General features: G+C 37.1%; 1 protein-coding gene across 1 annotated transcript in view; it reads left to right on the top strand.

The window, feature by feature from the left end:
- The window catches only part of LOC136028515 (mucin-2-like), a 50,919-nt gene that overhangs the window by 10,296 nt on the left and 21,504 nt on the right, over positions 1 to 19,119 (top strand). Inside the window, exons 2-3 of the mRNA XM_065706359.1 lie at positions 3,912 to 3,980; positions 15,854 to 18,467. Coding sequence (XP_065562431.1) covers positions 3,912 to 3,980; positions 15,854 to 18,467 — 2,683 coding nt within the window. The remainder of the gene's footprint in view (positions 1 to 3,911; positions 3,981 to 15,853; positions 18,468 to 19,119) is intronic.

Raw genomic sequence — 19,119 nt, 5'->3', positions numbered from 1 at the left:
GTTGTAACTAGGTTGTTATACCTACACAATTGCAAAAGCCTATAGCCATTACTGTTTTCTTTTCCTACACCAAATTTACCTAGGCTAGGATACCATCTATCCCTATTTCTACCAACCTGGGCATTAAAATCTCCTAGCAAAACACCATATTTCTACCTGGTACCCTGTCTATTTGCTCCTGTAACTGTAAGTAAAATTCATCTGAGTCACTAGTATCTCCATCAGTTGGTTCAACGGGGGCATATACTACTATAACTGATACCCTGAACTTTTTGTCATAAAATGAGCAATTAGTATTCTATTATTAATACCTTTCCAGCCTAAACAAGACTTAGCAGCTACCTTATTCATCATGAGCCCTACTCCCTGTCTATGTACCCCATCCTTCCTGCCTGAGTAAACGAATTCTGTCACCTAATTTCATGCTTCCTACCCCTGGGATATGAGTTTCTGAAACTCCTAATAAATCAAGTTCAAACCGTCTGAATTCGTCAGTCAAAATGTTGATGCGATAGTCATTTTTTAACATTCCAAGTTCCAATTTTCATGTTCTTTAAATCTTTGAAATTATTTTGGCCTCAGGAAAAGCAGTGATCCCGGATACCAGTGCAGGACGGGGACCAACATATCTTCTCAAGTCCAAACCGAAGCGCTTAAGCCGGCTTAGAACCGGACGGCAAGAAGTCCCTGGGACCTCCAGTAAGTTAGAGGCTTTGTGCAATTCTGGGCCCATCTTGGTAACAACATAGTTTTCAGCACTCGGCGATGCTCTTCTATCAACAAGAGTCGAAATCCTGCACAGACAGTCCCGAGCCTATTACCTCCGACTCATTATATATTCATGCCTACAAATATTATGCTACTACGGGGAGGCAACCCATAGTAGATAAATTAGCTAGGAAGAGGTTTTTCAGCCTTAAAACGCCCAGCAAAACAAACCAAGCCCAGAAAAATATCCAATAATCAGAATCCCGTGCGAGTGCTGTGTTGTTTACTAGGCTATAATTTCTTCAAGGGGCGCTCCTCAAGTGGGAAAAATTGACCGCAAGTTTCCCAGTCTTGCAGGTACCCCGAAAGGGTCGAAGCAGCCCTTTACTGAGGCCGTTGTCCATAAATCTGGATCTTACGCCCTGCCGCAGTTGTCCTCCTATAGAGGATCCTCCTACTATGGTGTTCTGCATCACCATGCAATTTAACCCATTACTGGGAGAAGGTTTGTAAATATATATATATATATATATATATATATATATATATATATATATATACCATGGTTCATGGTAGAAGGAACGTAACTGGTGCTGTAATGCAGTGGTTCCCAACCGGTGGTACGCGTACCCCAGGGGGTACGCGAAACCCTCGCAGGGGGTACGCGAAGGTTCCAAAATTAATTTAGTCTACATCTTTAAAACTTGTTTCTGACTCAGTTCCAACATTTCCCTCAAAATCAGATAACATAACCCATTGTACGTAATTTCAGACTCATTTTCAAAACTTTCGCTTTCAGTAACCCGCTAATTTTTCTCCATAGCCGTAAGGTCTCGATTTAAACTCAGCGAGTTCAGTATCTTGTCATCTGTTGAAACACGAAGTTCGTGAATTGTGGTTGCAAACAAAGATGGATAGATTCCTGATCAGGAATAACAAGAAGCCGAATGATGGTACCCAAAACTCTGAACCTGCACCTAAGAAGAAGAAATATGACGAATCATCGGTCAAAGTGCGTCGATATTTGTCAGAATACCTAGGGCTCGGATTTAGTGCGACAAAGTCTGATCCAGTGAATGCACAGTGCGTTCTTTGTGGTCAAGTCTTGGCCAACAGTTCCATGAAACCTGCGCATATGAACCGGCTTCTCAGTACTGTGCACCCTTCTCATGTCGGTAAGCCCATAGAGTTTTTCAAGCGTAAACAAGAAGCATTCGCTAGTAACTGTTTGGAAATTGCAAAAGTGGCATCAGTTTCTTCAAAGGCTCTCCGGGCTTCGTATGCTGTTTCATATTTAGTTGCGAAACAGAAAAAACCGCACACCATCGCCGAATGTCTGATATTACCAGCACTAGTGAAAGTCAGTGAAATAATGTTTGACACGAAAACTGCTACTGCCCTTCAGTCTATACCTGTATCGAACAATACCATTTCAAGAAGGATAGAAGACATTGCAAGCGATATTGTCATGCAGGTTATTGAGCAAATAAAGTTGACGAAGATGTCTGCGTTACAGCTTGACGAAAGCACGGATGTGTCAGGTGAAGCCCAGGTGATCGTCTTTGTTCGATATCAAGATTGTTCTGACATAAGAGAAAATATTCTGTTTTGTCAAAACCTATAGTCAAGAACAACAGGAGAAGAACTATTCAAGGTGATTGACAAATTCTTCGCAGAAGGGGGCATCTTGTGGGACTGGTGTCTATCAGTTTGCAGTGATGGAGCTGCCACCCTAACAGGGAAGAATAATGGGCTCATGGCCTGGATAAGGAAGAAAAATCCAAAGGTGAAGTGGTTGCACTGCATCATTCACAGGCAAGCTCTTGCATCGAAAAGGATGAACGCACATCTGCACGAGACCCTCAACGAGGCTGTAAAAGTGATCAACTTCATCAAAGCCCGACCACTGAACTCAAGAATGTTCAAGTTGCTGTGCCAAGAGATGGGTTCAGAACATCAACATTTACTTCTGCACACAGAAGTTCGCTGGTTGTCTCGTGGGAAGATTTTAAACAGACTTTTCGAGCTTCGACAAGAAGTTCATATGTTTCTTCTGGAGCAAAAATCTGCATTCAGTTCACTTTTTGAAAACCAGGACTGGGTCTGCAGGCTGGCCTATCTTGCGGATATTTTCGACAAACTGAATGACTTGAATCTGTCAATGCAAGGTTTCCGGACGGACGAACTCTCCCTGAATTCGAAGATGTGTGCTTTCATCAAGAAATTGGAGTTCTGGCTTAAAAAGGTTCAAAGAAACAGCGTTAGTGTCTTCCCGACCCTTGACAAGTTTGCGGACGATAGTGAAATTGATAACCTCAACACAATCTGTGATTGTATTCGGGAGCATCTGACAAAGTTGCGAGATGAACTTGTGTCATATTTCCCATCGATTATGAACCAAGATAGAACGCAGGATTGGATCCAAAATCCATTTGTTGAAGACGTGACCTCAAGCTCCGGTCTTAGTGACAAGCTTACAGAGAATCTGATCGAACTTGCCAGTGACCGCACCTTAGAACTGAAATTCCAAAATGTAACTGTTTCCCAGTTTTGGCTGGAGGTGAAAGGAGAATACAAGGAACTAAGTGAAATCGCCATGTCTGCTTTGTTACCATTCGGATCCACTTACCTTTGTGAAGTGTCATTTTCGGCAATGTCATTGATCAAAACCAAACACAGAAACAGACTGAGTGTACAAAATGACCTTATAATTGCCGTTAGTGACATCGAGCCAAGATTTGATAATATTTTAGCAAAAAAGCAGCCTCAAGTTTCTCATTGATTTTGTACGTACATTTAAGCACCGTCATATTGGACAATAAATCTCGTGTTTTTGAAAATCTGATTTTAGTTAAGAAAAAAGTAAAACAATGATTCTCAAGAAAGGGGTACGCAAACTTTTTGGGCCTTGACTAGGGGTACGCGGACCGAAAAAGGTTGGGAACCACTGCTGTAATGTACACTGTCAATATATCTCAAGCATTTGATTATCTTCTTAACAAGCATTCAGAACTCCGGAAGTATTATTTTGCGCATTAAAATCAGCAAGACTCTTATCTGAATTATTTTCTTACGATATTGAATCCACAAATATGTCAAGGGCTTTTACAATCGAGTCATTTTTTCTATGCTTTCCAAGTGGCAGATTTATTTGTTGTGCATCGTTATACTTTTTAAGTTATTATTTATTTTCTCTATTCCAGATGACAAGATCGTCGGGCAATTACCCACAGCCTAGTCTCTATAGTGGATCATCAACTTCAAGCAACAAGGTAAATTGTATTTCTTGTCGAAAATTCAAATTATAAGGCTAGATTTATTGCCATTCCGAGGACTAAAGACAGGCCTAGATGCCCTTAGGGATCTAGCCTTAGGGAGGGGGGCTATGTCACCTCTTCCCAAAATATCGAGATTTACCAGTAACCTTCGTGGTCTACTATGTTTGTCTTAAATTTTGTCCCCAATTTTATTTCAGTTCCTGACATGTTGTCTTTATCCCCCCAAACGAATCCCTGCGTATGTGCTTGGTTACATACTTGTAATTGGGGGGCCTTGCTCCACTTAAAGCAATCCGAATTTACCTACCAGATTAGGCGTCTCATAAGTGGTTGTCGGTATTTTTAAATTGTCTCCTATATAATTTTTTCTGTATTTCCTTGGTTGCATCATCAATCAAAATTAGGTTCAGCCAGTACGGTATTAAAATTACATGTTTGACTTTGCGGTGATAAATCTGAATTGGTCTGTCAAATGGTGGTAAATAAAGTAATTCCCAACTCATATTGATTTGATCTATCAGGTTTTGCCTCATTTATCAATTCGAGGTAACAGAGCAATTATTTGACCCAGTAATTGCTGTGTGGTTTTCAGCACGACGAATTTGTAATTGGTTTATTAGTACACATTGAAAGCGAAAGTCTTTGCTCGTTTTTTTTTTTTTTTAAGAAATACATGAACAGACAGTTTTGTACGGACTTTGTTATGCGGATATATGAAATAAGAAATACATTAAAAAGCGTAAATTTGATTTTTTATATTTCAATGATGTCTTATGTGGTCTAGGTTAAGGGATGTCCATCAGGGATCTTAAGATTCGTAAAGTATGCATTTCAGGGCAATAATGATCTTTAATATTCGTGTATAATGTAGCCTTCACCATATCTCATTATAATTGGCATAGGTACAGCCAGAAGGGCGAATACAGGTGCTAGAACCTCCCACAACAAAATATAGTTTTGCCAATGCATTCCTCTCCTTTAAGTATTCAACATATTCTAAACTTGTCCCCTTTATTATATCTCTTGTCAGCCATCCCCTCCCTTATAGTCAAACATCTTGTTTTTACCCTCCCTCTCCCCTGTTTGTTACCTAGTTATAGATGAGCTGATTAGCCAAATTCACTCGAAACCAACTTCTAATTATCGGGGAAGGTTTTATCAAACAATTCCTGGTAAGGAGCGACCCGGCTCAATAGTAACCGAAACTGTAAAAAATGGAACTTTGATACCAATATATACATCAAAAGAATCGCAATTTTATGCTGATTTTAAATATAGAAGTTTCATCAAGTTTAGTCTTACCTATCAAAAGTTACGAGCCTGAAAATTATTTTCGAAAAAAGGTGAAAACACCCCCTAAAAGTAATTGTTTCTCACAAATCAAACCATCAGATTCAGCGTATCAGAGAACCCTACTGTAGAATGTTCAGGCTCCTATCTGCAAAAATGTGGAATTTTGTATTTTTCACCAGAAGAAAGATCACGGAAGTGTGTTTATTTGTTTCTTTTTCAGGGGTTATCGTATTGACCCAGTGGTCCTAGAATGTCGCAAAAGGGCTCATTCTAACGAAAATTAAAATTATAGTGCCCTTTTTAAGTGACCAAAAAAATAGAAGGTAACTAGGCCCCCTCCCACGCTCATTTTTTCCCAAAGTCACCGGATCAAAATTTTGAGATTACCATTTTAATGAGCATAGTCGAAAACCTAATAAATATGTCTTTGAGGACGACTTAATCCCCCACAGTCCCCAGGGGAAGGGCTGCAAGTTATGAACTCTGCCCAATATTTACAAATAGTATTGGTTATTGACGAAGTATACTGACCTTTTCAGGGGGTATTTTTTCTGGTGGTGGTGGGGGGGTCAGAGGTTACATGACAAGATCTTTTCATGGAGGAATTTATCATGGGGGAAGAAAATTTCCATGAAGGGGGTGCTGGATTTTCCAGAACTAAAGAATTTCGGTTGGATGAAAAGGAGTATTATTGTTTTGACTTTTGATCTTCTACATAACTGAAGCCATCACAACCTCTACAATAGGATTTTCTTATCGATAAATACATTACATACATTTGTTTAAATACATTGAAGTACTTCATATAAATAGAAAAAGAAAAATATTACCATTTAAAATTGCTGAAAACTAAGTTCATGGCAGTATATGCCACCCTACAGAAATTTCCTGGCGAGGCTGATGATGACCTGCCTTGCCTTTTCCGCATATGTGCTTTTAGATATGGGATTGTAACATTTTAGCTGTATAGAGAAACATTTAATTAATTCCTGGTCCCTCATATCTTTTTCAACATTTATCTGAAGCCTCAAGAAGAGTAAGCAGTTTGTCCATTAAAATGTACTTCTGTTGGAATCTACCCTACCCCCGTCTTACATATCTGCTTGAATGGTTATATATCTGCTTGAATGGTTCGCAGCGAATAATTTATGTATTAATACATCTAAAAGCAAATTCCTGATTTTCTCTCGGATTTCAAAAGCTTTGCCAACTTTTAATTCCCTAACAATTGAAAAATGTGATACTACGATCAGCAGAGTCCACCATCTTCGGTATCTAGGAGTGATAGTTGATTCGAATTTAAGTTGGAAGGAGCACATAAATTGCCTGAGGGTAAAGGTTGCAAGGAACGTCGGTATGATCAGGCTTCTTAAACCTTTTCTCCCTTATGATGCCCTGCGGTGTATTTATTTTTCGCTAATTCATTCTTACTTAAATTACTGTCCTCTTGTATATTTGAATACTTTTCGATCGAATATATTACCATTGATAAGGCAGCAGAATAAAGCTCTCCGAATTCTTAAGCTTTTTGTACCATCTCCTGATTCTTGCCCTAATAAGTCGTCAACTAAAAGTCTTCCTCTTTTTTTGAACATTTTGCCCCTTGAATCTTTTATTGTTTTTCATTCTATTTTATTTAAGAAAAAACATCATTCAAATTCCCTACCTGAATATTTTTATGAACCCGATCTATTTTCTGGAACTAATTCCGATCACGACCATAACACGCGTAATCCTTGTAAAGCCCGGCAACCCTTGATAATTTCAGAAAGATCAAGATTTTCATTGAGAAACACAATATTGAGGGTATGGCAAAGTTATCATAATGTAATCAAACTTGAACTTTCTATTAATACGCTGAAAAACAAAATAAAATCAATGCTCATAGAAAATGTTTAAAGTAAAGAGAAAAAAAAAATGAAAAAAATAAATTAAGTAAATAAATAATAATTGTGTGGTTTATAGCGGTAAATCCCAACTCAGTCTGGTGGTTTGAATCTGGAACCTGGATGGATTACGGTTAATTTATGATATTATTTTATGTTGATGTAGTTATAGCATACAGTTTATTTAATTGTCTGCCATTTGGCCTCGAGCCCTCTCTCTGCCAAATTGGCTTTTTATATTGAAATTATGTAGTAATAAACAGAACTTGAACTTGAAAAAAAAATAAACAATGACTCACACCCTTCATTATAGCTGATACGCAATTACAGATCACCAAACGTAGCCTAATTTCATTGCAAATACAGAGAACTAACTTGGTTGAATCCATTACTACCACCGTTTGGCAATACTTCTTTTGCGACTGGGAAGCCTAAAATATAATTATTGATATTTTAGATCAATTAGCTTCTCAGAATTTAAAATTGATTGCAAACTCGTCCTCTTCGGGGTAAAGTCGTAGTTTGGCGCCCTAAACCGCCTAAACTGTCAACCAACCACCACTGCTATTTTGGCATCTGTTCCCCTTTTGTAAAATTTTCTGCTGTTGCCCTTAAAACATATTCTTTTGGTTAAATTTAATTACTGTTTCATTTATTATTCTTTTTTTAGTATTCATTGATTGTTTTTTTTTATAGAGGTGCAATTTAAGGGCTAAACATCCAATTTCTTATTCGGCTAAACCAATTTATTGCTTCGGGGAAGGGAGATTAGTCTCCTGGAATTCAGAGGGAAATTGAAATTAGGGATTTTCAGGCACAAGGCTGATACTCTAGTATCTAGTCCTTTATTTGACTCTTATTAATTAAATTAATTTAAAAAACTAAGTTTTTTTAGGCAAGTAAAGAGCGAAGTTGAAACTTTAAATGAACAAAAATTATCGCTTCACAGTCTATCGAATATATATCAATAAAACTAATACAAATAAGCCAACTAATTATATTTTTCTATGTTTGTAGGATTATAGAAAACTAGCACTTTACTGAAAACACAAAAACCAAGGATAAGAAATAAGAACGTTGATTTATCAGTTCAAATGAGTACGTAGCGTGACAACAATGAACTAATCTATAAAGTTTTTCATAGTCTTGCACCAGCTGTGACATCAGTAACTTTCAGTATACAATTAAAATTATCTTAATAACATAAGCATAAAAATAAATACTTTTTTTTATAACCGCAAAGTCATTGAACAGCATACAGAAATATTGTATTGGTTTATCAGGTTTGGTCTCACCAGCTATAATACGAATATTAAGTAATAAACAATCTTAAATTGTAAGAAATACGCTTTAGTATTACTCAAAATAAAGATCAAATAAGCCATAGTATGAACTCTGGAAATCCCGTATCTATAGTCTTGTATGAAATCATCTTGATGATTTCACTTCGAACTTGTCTACACACTGATCATGACACCTCCTTTTCAGAACCAAAAAGAGAGCCAATCATTGGACAGAACCATTGTGCAGAAATGTCACCAAATTAAACGAAAAGAAAAAATAAGCAACAATCCTAAAATGCTTTACTTTTATGTTATAAAAATGCCCTTAAATGGTTTGCTTTTACTGTACCAACAACCCTATATTGGTTATTGTACCAAATTACTGTAGGATTTATGGTTACTGTACAAAAAATCCTACATTTTCTTGTGTTTTCAGTAAAGCGCTGGTTTTCTATAATCCTACAAACACAGGGAAATATAATTAGTTGATTCGTTTGAAGCAGTTTTATCGATATCTGTTAGATAGACTGTGAAGCAATAATTTTTGTTCGATTCAAGTTTCAACTTCGCTCTTTACTTCCCTAATTTTTTTTTTAATTAATATTTGCCCTTTTTTACTTTAAATTTAATGTAGAAGCAACACCACAATAATCTTTTTATTTTTTCGAGGGTGGGGGAGCAGCCCCTTCATATACTGAAAAATTCCTGTTCGTTTTAAGTTTTAATGTCGCTCCTTAGTTTCAGTTGAAAAAACTTGGGTAATTCCTTGTTGTTCAGAATACACGCGAAAAGTTTGTATCGCGAACATGAGACAATAACCGGTTTTTGTGGCCTTTATACCAGACAATTAGCTGCGGCTCAGTGGGAAAATATATTGTAGCTATATTTTAATCAAATATTTAGTTTGTATTTTGGTTAGGTTAAGTTAGAATAGGTTTGTTTAGGTCATGTATTTAAATGTGCTATGCTTCAACCCCCCCCCCCCCAAACGTGGAAATATATAGCCAAAATTTGCTTCTAAACTATCATATTTTATTCTTACTTAGGCATATTCGTTACGATTAACCTAACTTCAATTGTCGCGTGTGTTCTATATAATAAGGAAGAACCAAGACTGTTTTTATTTAATTTCTGATCGTTTTTCAAGTAATACCTAGAAATCAATGCTACAAGAAGGGTGTACATGATTTTTGAAGGGGGTCAACTTCGACAGTTAGGAAGGAGTAACTGTTTTTCTAAAGAATATTTTTAATGTTTTCAAAACCCAAGGAAAATGTTAGTATGTCTAAATTATTTTACTTATCATCTCCCCCCTTCCCCCTGATAAACACTAGTTAGACATACAGGTATGGAAAAGCAATAAATAAAAAAAGTTGGAAAGCAACCTGGAAACTAAAAAAATATCACAGAAAAAAAAAATGCAAATAGATTTTTAGTGCTATGATCTCTCTATATACATTACAAATAGTTTTGTTATGTCTATCAAATAGCATAAAAAGTGAATAATATGAATAAATAAATATATTAATAAGTGATCCTTCTTTGAAAATACAACTTTGAGTGGTTCCAGAACCATATGCCTATACTTCTCCAACCCCTAAGTGTGAAGGGGCTGGGTTCCGTGGCGTATTTTGTTCCAAAAATAGTGTATGGAACATTTCACAGTTTACAAAAATTCATAAAAATAGTGAATTAGCGGAAAAATAATCATATATAAGGAACAAAACCATAATAGGAAAAAAAGCACTCGAATAAGGGTTTGATCCCTTGTCTTTTTGATTCAAAGTTTAACGCGCTAGTAACTGAAGTACGGCGGCTGATGATCGAACAACAATCTATCGGTTTTTGTAGGATTAAATTAAAAAAAACAAGTTTTTTTTAACTGAAAGTAAGGAGCGATATTAAAACTTAAAACGAACAGAAATTACTCAGTATATGAAAGGGGCTGTTCCCTCCTCAACGCCCCGCTCTTTACGCTAAAGTTTGACTCTTTCTCTCAACTCTACTTTTTAAAACAGTAAAATACTCCAAAAAATACAAAAAATTCCACATTTTTGTAGATAGGAGCTTGAAACTTCTACTGCAGGGTTCTCTGACACGCTGAATCTAATGGTGTGCTTTTCATTAAGATTTTATGACTTTTAACGGGTGTTCCCCCCTATTTTCTAAAATAAGACAAATTTTCTCAGGTTCGTAACTTTTGATGAGCATGCCTAAGCTTAATGAAACTTATATATTTAAAATCAGCATTAAAACGCGATTCTATTGATGTAACTGTTGTTATAAAAATTTCGTTTTTTAGAGTTTCGGTTACTATTGAGCCGGGTCGCTCCTTACTACTGTTCGTTACCACGAACTGTTTGATCATAATTGTGTAATGGTACGTATGCATTATACAGCAAACACTCAAATTCTTCGTCCATTGACGCACTGTGAAACCGGTTTCTTTTGTTAGTTTCTTTCAGCTTAGCGTGAGACAAGACAACAACAAGTGATAGAATTGATGGGAAACATATAATTTGGGCTATATATTTGTAGAGGGGGTGGGGTGGGTAAAGTATTTGGACAGTGTGAAGTTAGAAAATAATTCTTGCTTCATAATATGCAGAATATTTGTACCTAATACATTTTGTATGCAGACCCGCTTTACTTTACCCCCATCCCCTCTAATGTAAAATATATAGCCAAAATTTATTTCTAAAGTATTATTCTTTCATCATTTTTAGGTACATTTATATACCTAATATAGGAACATAATAGGGATTAAGGAGTGTTCCACTAAAAGCATTGTTATTGGACCTTGTTCAGAAAATACATTTGAAAGTGGCTTTTATAAAACATTGAGTTAGCTCAAGTTACTATTGTAAAGAGTGAGAGCATTAAGCTATATTTGGTGAGCCTAAACTTTTATGAACAGGAGGAGGAGAGGAGGTACGTCAAGGAGTAGTCATTTGAAATTTCAAAATTTGATTATTTGTTATTCTATGAATTTTTTCCTCTTAAGAACATTTGATATCTTAAAAATCATTTTGCAAGCCTCAATGTCGGCTGACTGTGTGAAAGAGTTCATAGTGAATCCTCCCAACGGACTAATGAGACTTACTAAGGGGGTGGGAGAGGAAATATACCGGAGGGATCTTGTAAATCTCCAGTTAAGGGTTTTGGACCATAATTTTTATAATGGTACCGTTTTATACTTCCGTGCATTTCCAATTAAGAAGTGGCACCAAAAGTGCCATTTTTAGTGCTATATGGCACTTATGGATGGTAAAATTAATAAAAAGCACGTAGATATGAGCAATAGCTTTTAAAGCAGCCATTGAAAATTTCTTTAAGAAGTTTTGGTAGCCCACTAGTCCTAGTTTTTCCACTGGAGACCTGACACCAAAAGTGCCATCTTTAGCGCCATTTGGTACTTGCAGATGATGGAATTTATGGAAAAATGTAGACATGAGAAATAGCTTTTATATGAGCTATTAAACATCTATCTACGATGTTTTGGTTGCCCGCTAGCCCCATCCCTTGAGAAGTGGCCCAAAACTGTCACTTTTAGTGTCATAATGGCACTTGCAAATGATGGAGTTTACGAAAATCACATAGATACGAAAAATAGCTTTTAAATGAGCCATTAAACATCTCTCTGTGATCTTCTGGTAAACCGCTAGCCTTAAAAAAAAAAAAAAAAAAAAAAAAAAAACGGGAGACAGATCAGTGCCACCCATGCAAAATAGTGATTTTCCTTGTTATTCTGGGTGGGGGGGTGTAATTTCCCCTATGTAAGATTTTTTACTATGCTGATTTCAAAGGTACACTTTTCATTTTGATCTGACGCAGTTTTTGTGGGGTTTCGGTTTTTTTTTTATCAAAATCACCATAAATTTCTTTTCCCAATAAACTGTTGCTTTAAGACGAACCGAAATGATAGTTATCATGCTTGAACAAGTGTCAGATGACAATTTTTTTCACTAGGCATTTTCCAAACGTGTTATCTAAGTTTTGGTTACTATGGGTGGCTGTTCGCTCTTTACTAGGTTGCAGTTACCGCTGCAAACCATGATGTATAATTTGGGCCATATGTTTGCACACAAGGGGGGGGGTAAGGTAGTTGGACAGTGTGAAGCAAAAATCAATTATTTCTTCATAATATGCAGAATAATTGTACCTAACACACTTTGCATGCAGACCCGCAATGCTTTACCCCCCTCCCCCTTAATGTGTAAATCTATAGCCCAAAATTGTTTCTAAAGAAAAAAAAACGATTTGTTCTCGAGTTTTACACAGTGTAACACGCAAGTACCATAATTCCATCCCCCTGCAGATATTAAAAAAAAAAATCCAAATTAAACTCTCAAATTTGGAAAGCCCAATTTTCCACGGGGGGTGGGGTGTTTTCCGAGGGGGACATTTACCCGGGGTATTTTCCGCGGGGGTTATTTTCCACGGGGAGGTGGTATTTTCCTCGGAGGGTATATTCCACGGGGGGTCATTCTCTAGGGGGGTTTCCAGGTTTTCCGTGGGGGGATTTCCTTGGGGACATTTTTCGAGAATATTTTCCGGGGGAATAATCGTGGGGGGGGGATGTAAACGCCGGCCACTGATAAAAACAGGGTCCCAGACTGAAGCCTGGTTGGATTTTGTTTAGCTTGAGATTCGTAGATTTATTTTTCTTTTTTTTTTTCGCATGATATAATAATGGAAATGACACTAAAGTCAATATTAGGAATTAGCTTCCAGAGCTGGAAAAAAGAAAAAATGCACTTTAAGTTTCGGATACTTGTACATTATACCAACCGCACTCATGAAGTGAAGTTAGGCTAATTATAATGATTATTTAGGTTAATCATAATGAAATATGATAAAAATATAATAATTTTGTAACAAAATTATAGAAACTACAACAGAAAATTATGAAAAGCAGGCCTTCCAGAACACATTATATTAAATACCTAACCTAACCAACTCTATATATTAAATATTTAATTGAAATATACCTCCATAGTCATTTATCTCACTCAGACTAAGCCAATTATCTCCTAGTGCGCGCAGAGAAACCGGTTTTAAGCCAATCAAGAGCAACAGTGTGGTCGGTATATTACACAAGTGCCAAGTTTCGCTTTAAGAAAGTAGGCATACAGTGATATTAAAAATAAAATTTGAATAATTGACAAGGGAATAATACCCTTGGACCCCCCCCCCACCCCACCTGAAAACTTTTGATTGTCTTTTTTTCCTGTTAAATCTTGCATTTTTTATATTCCAATTGGTAAATATTGAATAATTCACCTAAACGATCTGCGATTGAAGTGAACATACCGCTCGTTACCGATTTTTTATATTTATTCCGAATATAGTAATTTTTCACGCAAATTGAATTTTAAATCATTTACGTCGAGAAAGTATTTCAATGCCCCAATCTCCACCCCCTCCCTCCATATAGTCGGGTTATTGCGCAATATAGCTTATTTTCTGTGCATATTTGATCCTATATTACTGTTAAAAGTATAAATATGTGCTTAACTTAAAACGTTTCAACTTCTTCATGAAACAAATACTATTTTCACCAGATACAGTTTTGTTAGATCGCGTCCTTATGTTTATATGCTACATATAAACTGTGAACAACTTTATCCAAGATTCCATGTCAGTTTCCCCCCCCCCTTCGTCTCAAGAGACTAGCGCCTTTGCTTAAGGGTAAACAAACCGCTACGCTATGAAAGCCAAAGTGGTTTTAATTGTTCAAGATGAAGGAAGGATAATTCTTCTCCACAAAGACGGATCTAGAGCAACATCTTTTTTTTGGAGGGGGGGGGGGGCAATACGACCTGGGAACCAATAATTGACAAAATTTACAAGTTTATTTAAAAAAGAAAAAATGGATTTAGGGTGTCAAGAAAATCTTGGGGGAAACTCTTGGTCCCCTCTGGATCCTACTTCCCATGGATCTTCTAATACATGGTTTCCGACCATGCTACTTCCATTGGTGCACTTCTAATTTGATCTGATGCCATTTCTTACGGGGTGTTGGACAAATTTGTCTTCAAATATTGGGAAACCATTGAAAACGTTGGAAATATTGGAAAACCATTATAAAAAATAGCAGCCGTACTGATGTGCCTGATCCCGATACTTGCCCAATATCAATACGCCCAATAACAATACGGTCATACCAATACACGTGATATTGATGCGTCCGATACCAATACAGCATACAGCCCTTTCCCTAGAGACTATGGAGGGTCATATCATCACAATAACCATAGATATTGGATCTTTTAACTACGTTGAAAAAAAATGACTATCTCAAAATTTTGATTAGATGACTTTTAGGGGGAGGGTTTCGGTAGGGAAGAGGGGAGTTATTGGCCCTACAATCTTTTTGGTCACTTAAAAAGGGCACTAGTTAATTCAATTTCCGGTGGAATGAGCTATTATACGTGCTAAAAGAAAAAAAAACGGAAGACTGCTCCGTGCTACCCATGCAAAATAGTGGTTTTCCTTGTTATTCAAGGAGGGGGACTGTAATTTTCCTATTCAAGGTTTTCAACCATGCTGATTCCAATGGTTTAATTTTCATTTTCAGGGGTTTCAGGCTTTTTTTTTAATCACCATAAATTTCTTTTCGTAATCAACTTTTGCTTTTAAGAGGAACAAAGATAATAGTTACCATTCGTGAATCAGTGCCGGATAGCATTTTTTCACTAGGCAGTTTTTGTCTAAACATTTTTTCTAATTTTTGGTTACGGTGGTCTGTGGTTTGCTCTTTACAAAGTTGCAGCTACCGCTGCAACCATGATTATGCAGAATCTTTGTAAATTACGTACTTAAATTTTTAAAAATACATAAGCTAGACAAGACAGTGCATTTATTCAGTGTCATTACACAGTATGGTGTTTATAGTACAGATATTATAGTATCCCGTATGTACAGTATCTCAATATTTGTCAAGTTTTCTCACCAATGGAGACAACCAGATATAGAATTATTTTGTAATCAGTTTAAATTGCCAGCTGTTTTTAGTACATTAGTATATCTCCCCGGTAATTCTCTCCCCCCCCCCCCTCCCCACCCAAGATATAAGAAAAAAAATGGTGTGAACGGAAATGTAAAATCTGTCAATTGGAAGTCATCTAATATTATCCCAGGCTGGTATGATTTCAAGGGCAGTTGGACTCACGGGGGTAGGTAAGGGAGTTGATGTCCCACGGGAAGACCTATACATTTCTTCTGGCACTGTCTCAGGTTGCTATTTGGACTCAAAAGGCGATATAGAAAAATTACTATAGGCTAGATTTAAATGTTTCTTGTAGTGGGTTTACTGATATTTACAATAGTATTGAAAATAGTTTCCTGAAAAAAAAGAGAAAGATCATTTTCCAGAATGTTAATACTGAGTCATTGTTTTTAGGGCTATTCTACTGGGGCCAAACCAAGCATCACTTCCTATTCAAAAGTCAATGAATTTCGGTCGCCGAAATCTGAAACGCTTGACAACACTGTTCGATCAGGATATGAGCCTCGAAATCGATATAATAGTTCTTCATACGAACCTATGAAAAGCTATTATAATACTGGCTCAAGACAAGATGGGACCGTGAATTACAAGCAGGATATACGTGAAGCCAAGTCTCCAAACAAGTTCAGTGCAAATGAACCCAGTAGAGCATCTCTCGATTCTGACGGCCAAAAGCGTTTTGGATATTCGAGCAGAGTTGAACCAAAAGGATTAACTAAAATACCGAGCTTGTCTGAAGATAAAGAGACCAAATATCATAGTAAAGAAAAAGTAAGTAATTTAGGAAGTCACAGGACTTCAAGCTTCCGGGAAACAGAATCGACAGAATCCACAACCCCTCGCTTCTATAGCTCTTTACCTAGAAATCAAGGATCTGAAAAAACCTTCACCTCAAGATTTTTAAAGCCACAGGGGGAAGTATCAGTGAGCTACTTACCGAAAAAAACAAATGAAGTAAAAGAACAGAGACTTGAGTCTACCAAAGATAATATAAATTTGATTGTTCCGACCTACCGTCCAAAATATTCACGTTTTTTAAGTTCAACATCAAATCCAACTTTTAGCAGACCTAATAGCAGCCAAGATGGTTTTAAGTCACCCACTTCTCCAACTTTACCCGTACCTCCTGATATATTAGAATCTAAAGCAAATTCTTATTCATCTTCTCGGTTTGAACCCCAACCAGTTGGACACAAAAAGCAGTCTTCATCACCGACATCATCTAAATCGGCACACTCTCTATGTAATTCCCCAGGAAAAACTTCATCCAGCTCATATTCTTCTTCTGAAGAGGAGGAAAGAGAGGAAGATTTCCTCACATGCAGAGCAACTTCTCCAAATATGTATAGTTGCGATCCAGATCCAGGGAGTATTAGTGCTGAAAAAAAGGTAGAGAGATCTGCTAAGAAGCTAATAACAGCACAGTTTTCTAGCAAAGAGGTTCAAACTGATACGGAAAGAGAAGAGCCGAGAAAGTCTCGTTTTATTGGATATACTGGGTATGCAGGGCCATCTTACAGTTCTTACACACCAAGTCGTCCCACTTCGAGTTACTATGACAAATATCTTTCTCGAAACTATACGACGAATTTAACGAAATATCGAGATGAAACTAAAATAGAAGATACTGTAAAGAAGTCCCCAAGTCCTCTGGCAATTAAGCCGCCATTATCCCCTTCAATATCAAAACGTAATGGCGAGTCTACAAATGACATTAAAGAAAAGATAAAAGCTGGTATTCTTGACGTCCTGATGTACACATCAATGGCTGGTAAGAATCTGGAAAGAGTACAACGGTCGTCATCTAGAGAGAAAATGTCTGCTAGAATTCCAGCTGCACAAGCAAAATCACGATCACCTTCCGTTGAATACCAACTAAAACCTCCCGTTTCTCCATCTTCCCGTGCAAGACGCACTGATCATTCTCCATCTAGTGAAACGTTTGGAAAACCTCCAGTATCTCCGCTGCCCAGAAAAATATCTAACCCTAGCTGCCTAAGCAAAAGTTCATCAAGATGCTCCTCAAAATCTTCACAACTTTCCGCACAACCCAAGCAAAAGAGACAATCTTTGGTTAGCAAAAAATCTTCAAGTGATACAAGCAGTGAAAGTGAATCAGAAAGTTCAATCGAATTTAGTCCAAGTTCTAAGTCTTCGAGTATTAGTAATCATAAAGATGAGAACTGTCAAAGCAGCTCTGAAGAAGAAACGTCTAGTAGTAATTCAGGTTGTCTTCCAGAATACCAAAGAAATGGTTCATTTTCACGATCAAGGCTCATTAGTAATAATTCCAAATCCAGCTTACCTCGTTCCAGTCCAAGTGCGAGTCACTCTAATGTGCTACATCGCAATAGTTCTAATTTAAGTCAAACAGAACTAAGGAATAATGTGCGTAAAAGTATGTCTGGTTCTAAACGCGGAAATTTGGGATCTCGGGTAAATTCAACATCAAGCGTTTTGGAGAGAAATCCGTCTAATTCAAGCAGAACAAGCATGATAGAAAAAAGCGGATCAAATTTGAGTCGATCTAGCTTAATTCAGCGAAGTGGATCTAACTTGGGCAGAAACAGAACCACTCAAAATCTCTCTAATGCAAGCAGTCGACGCAGTTCTGCTGCAAGTATTTCAAAAATCGTGCCTAATTTGAAACGTCATCCTTCTAAACAAAATGTCATTGAAATTCCAAAAAAAAATTGCGTCAAAAATCAGAACTCATATTCTAGTAAATCACAATTTTCCTCTCCTGAAGTTTCGAAATCCAGTTCCTCTGATAAACTTCAGAGCAGCAGGAAGTCTTTGGCAGTGGAATTCACGAAAAAAAGCTTCAGAAATCATTCTCCATCTTCTAGCAGCATACAAAGCCGTAAAAACTCAATTGAACAGAAGCCTCTTGAAGTTCCAGTTCATCAATCATCGTTCCAGAGCAAGGAGCTTGGAAAAATACAACGTTGCTCAACTGTTAGCTCAGATTGGTGGAATGGTGTTCCTGAGCTGAGTTCTTCTCCAGGTTTGTTTCTACTTTTATTCTTTAATTCTGTTTGTGCGTCTTTCAGTATTCATGTTCCTTCAAAAATTCAAGCTCAACTGAAAACGTAACTATACAATAATAACTGCCAAATGATTTTGGGGACGGAAAGTACGAATTAAAGTGCTTTTGGGGAAATCTTAAGATAACTGATTTTTATTTTGTAGCCTTATGCATCCCATTTAGACCTTGTGATATTTTCACACCGCCTGAACTGGCTAAACATCAAAAATATTAATTTCAGGCTAGCTAATTCTTCTAAAGTAGTGTAATTTAAGCTCTTTACACCTCCGCGCTTCTACGTGTGACCACAAAAATACAAGGATTTTAGTGAATCTTTAAAACCGCATTCTCTAACCACTTACGCTGAGATGAGAGATGAGATGAAAAAAAGACCTTGTTCAGCTAGGTTCCCTGCAAGATATGCAGTGGTAGTATTGGTAGCCGTTTCACAACCAATTGCTGATTTTCCATAGCTGGGTGGCAAGTAGAAAAAAGGGTAAAGACCTCCAGAGCCATTACTGGTGCATAGGGCGTCGATTTGACGTCTCAGTTGCTGGAAAAGTTGCTGGGTGCCAATCAACCAGAAGTTGACCTTGAAAGGCAATTGCTTCTCAATTTCTACATGTATCCA

The sequence above is a fragment of the Artemia franciscana genome, chromosome 6 (genome assembly GCF_032884065.1).
Source record: "Artemia franciscana chromosome 6, ASM3288406v1, whole genome shotgun sequence".
Lineage (NCBI taxonomy): Eukaryota > Metazoa > Arthropoda > Branchiopoda > Anostraca > Artemiidae > Artemia > Artemia franciscana.
The sequence above is the reverse complement of the archived record's forward strand: the minus strand, read 5'-3'. Positions and strand labels throughout refer to the sequence as shown.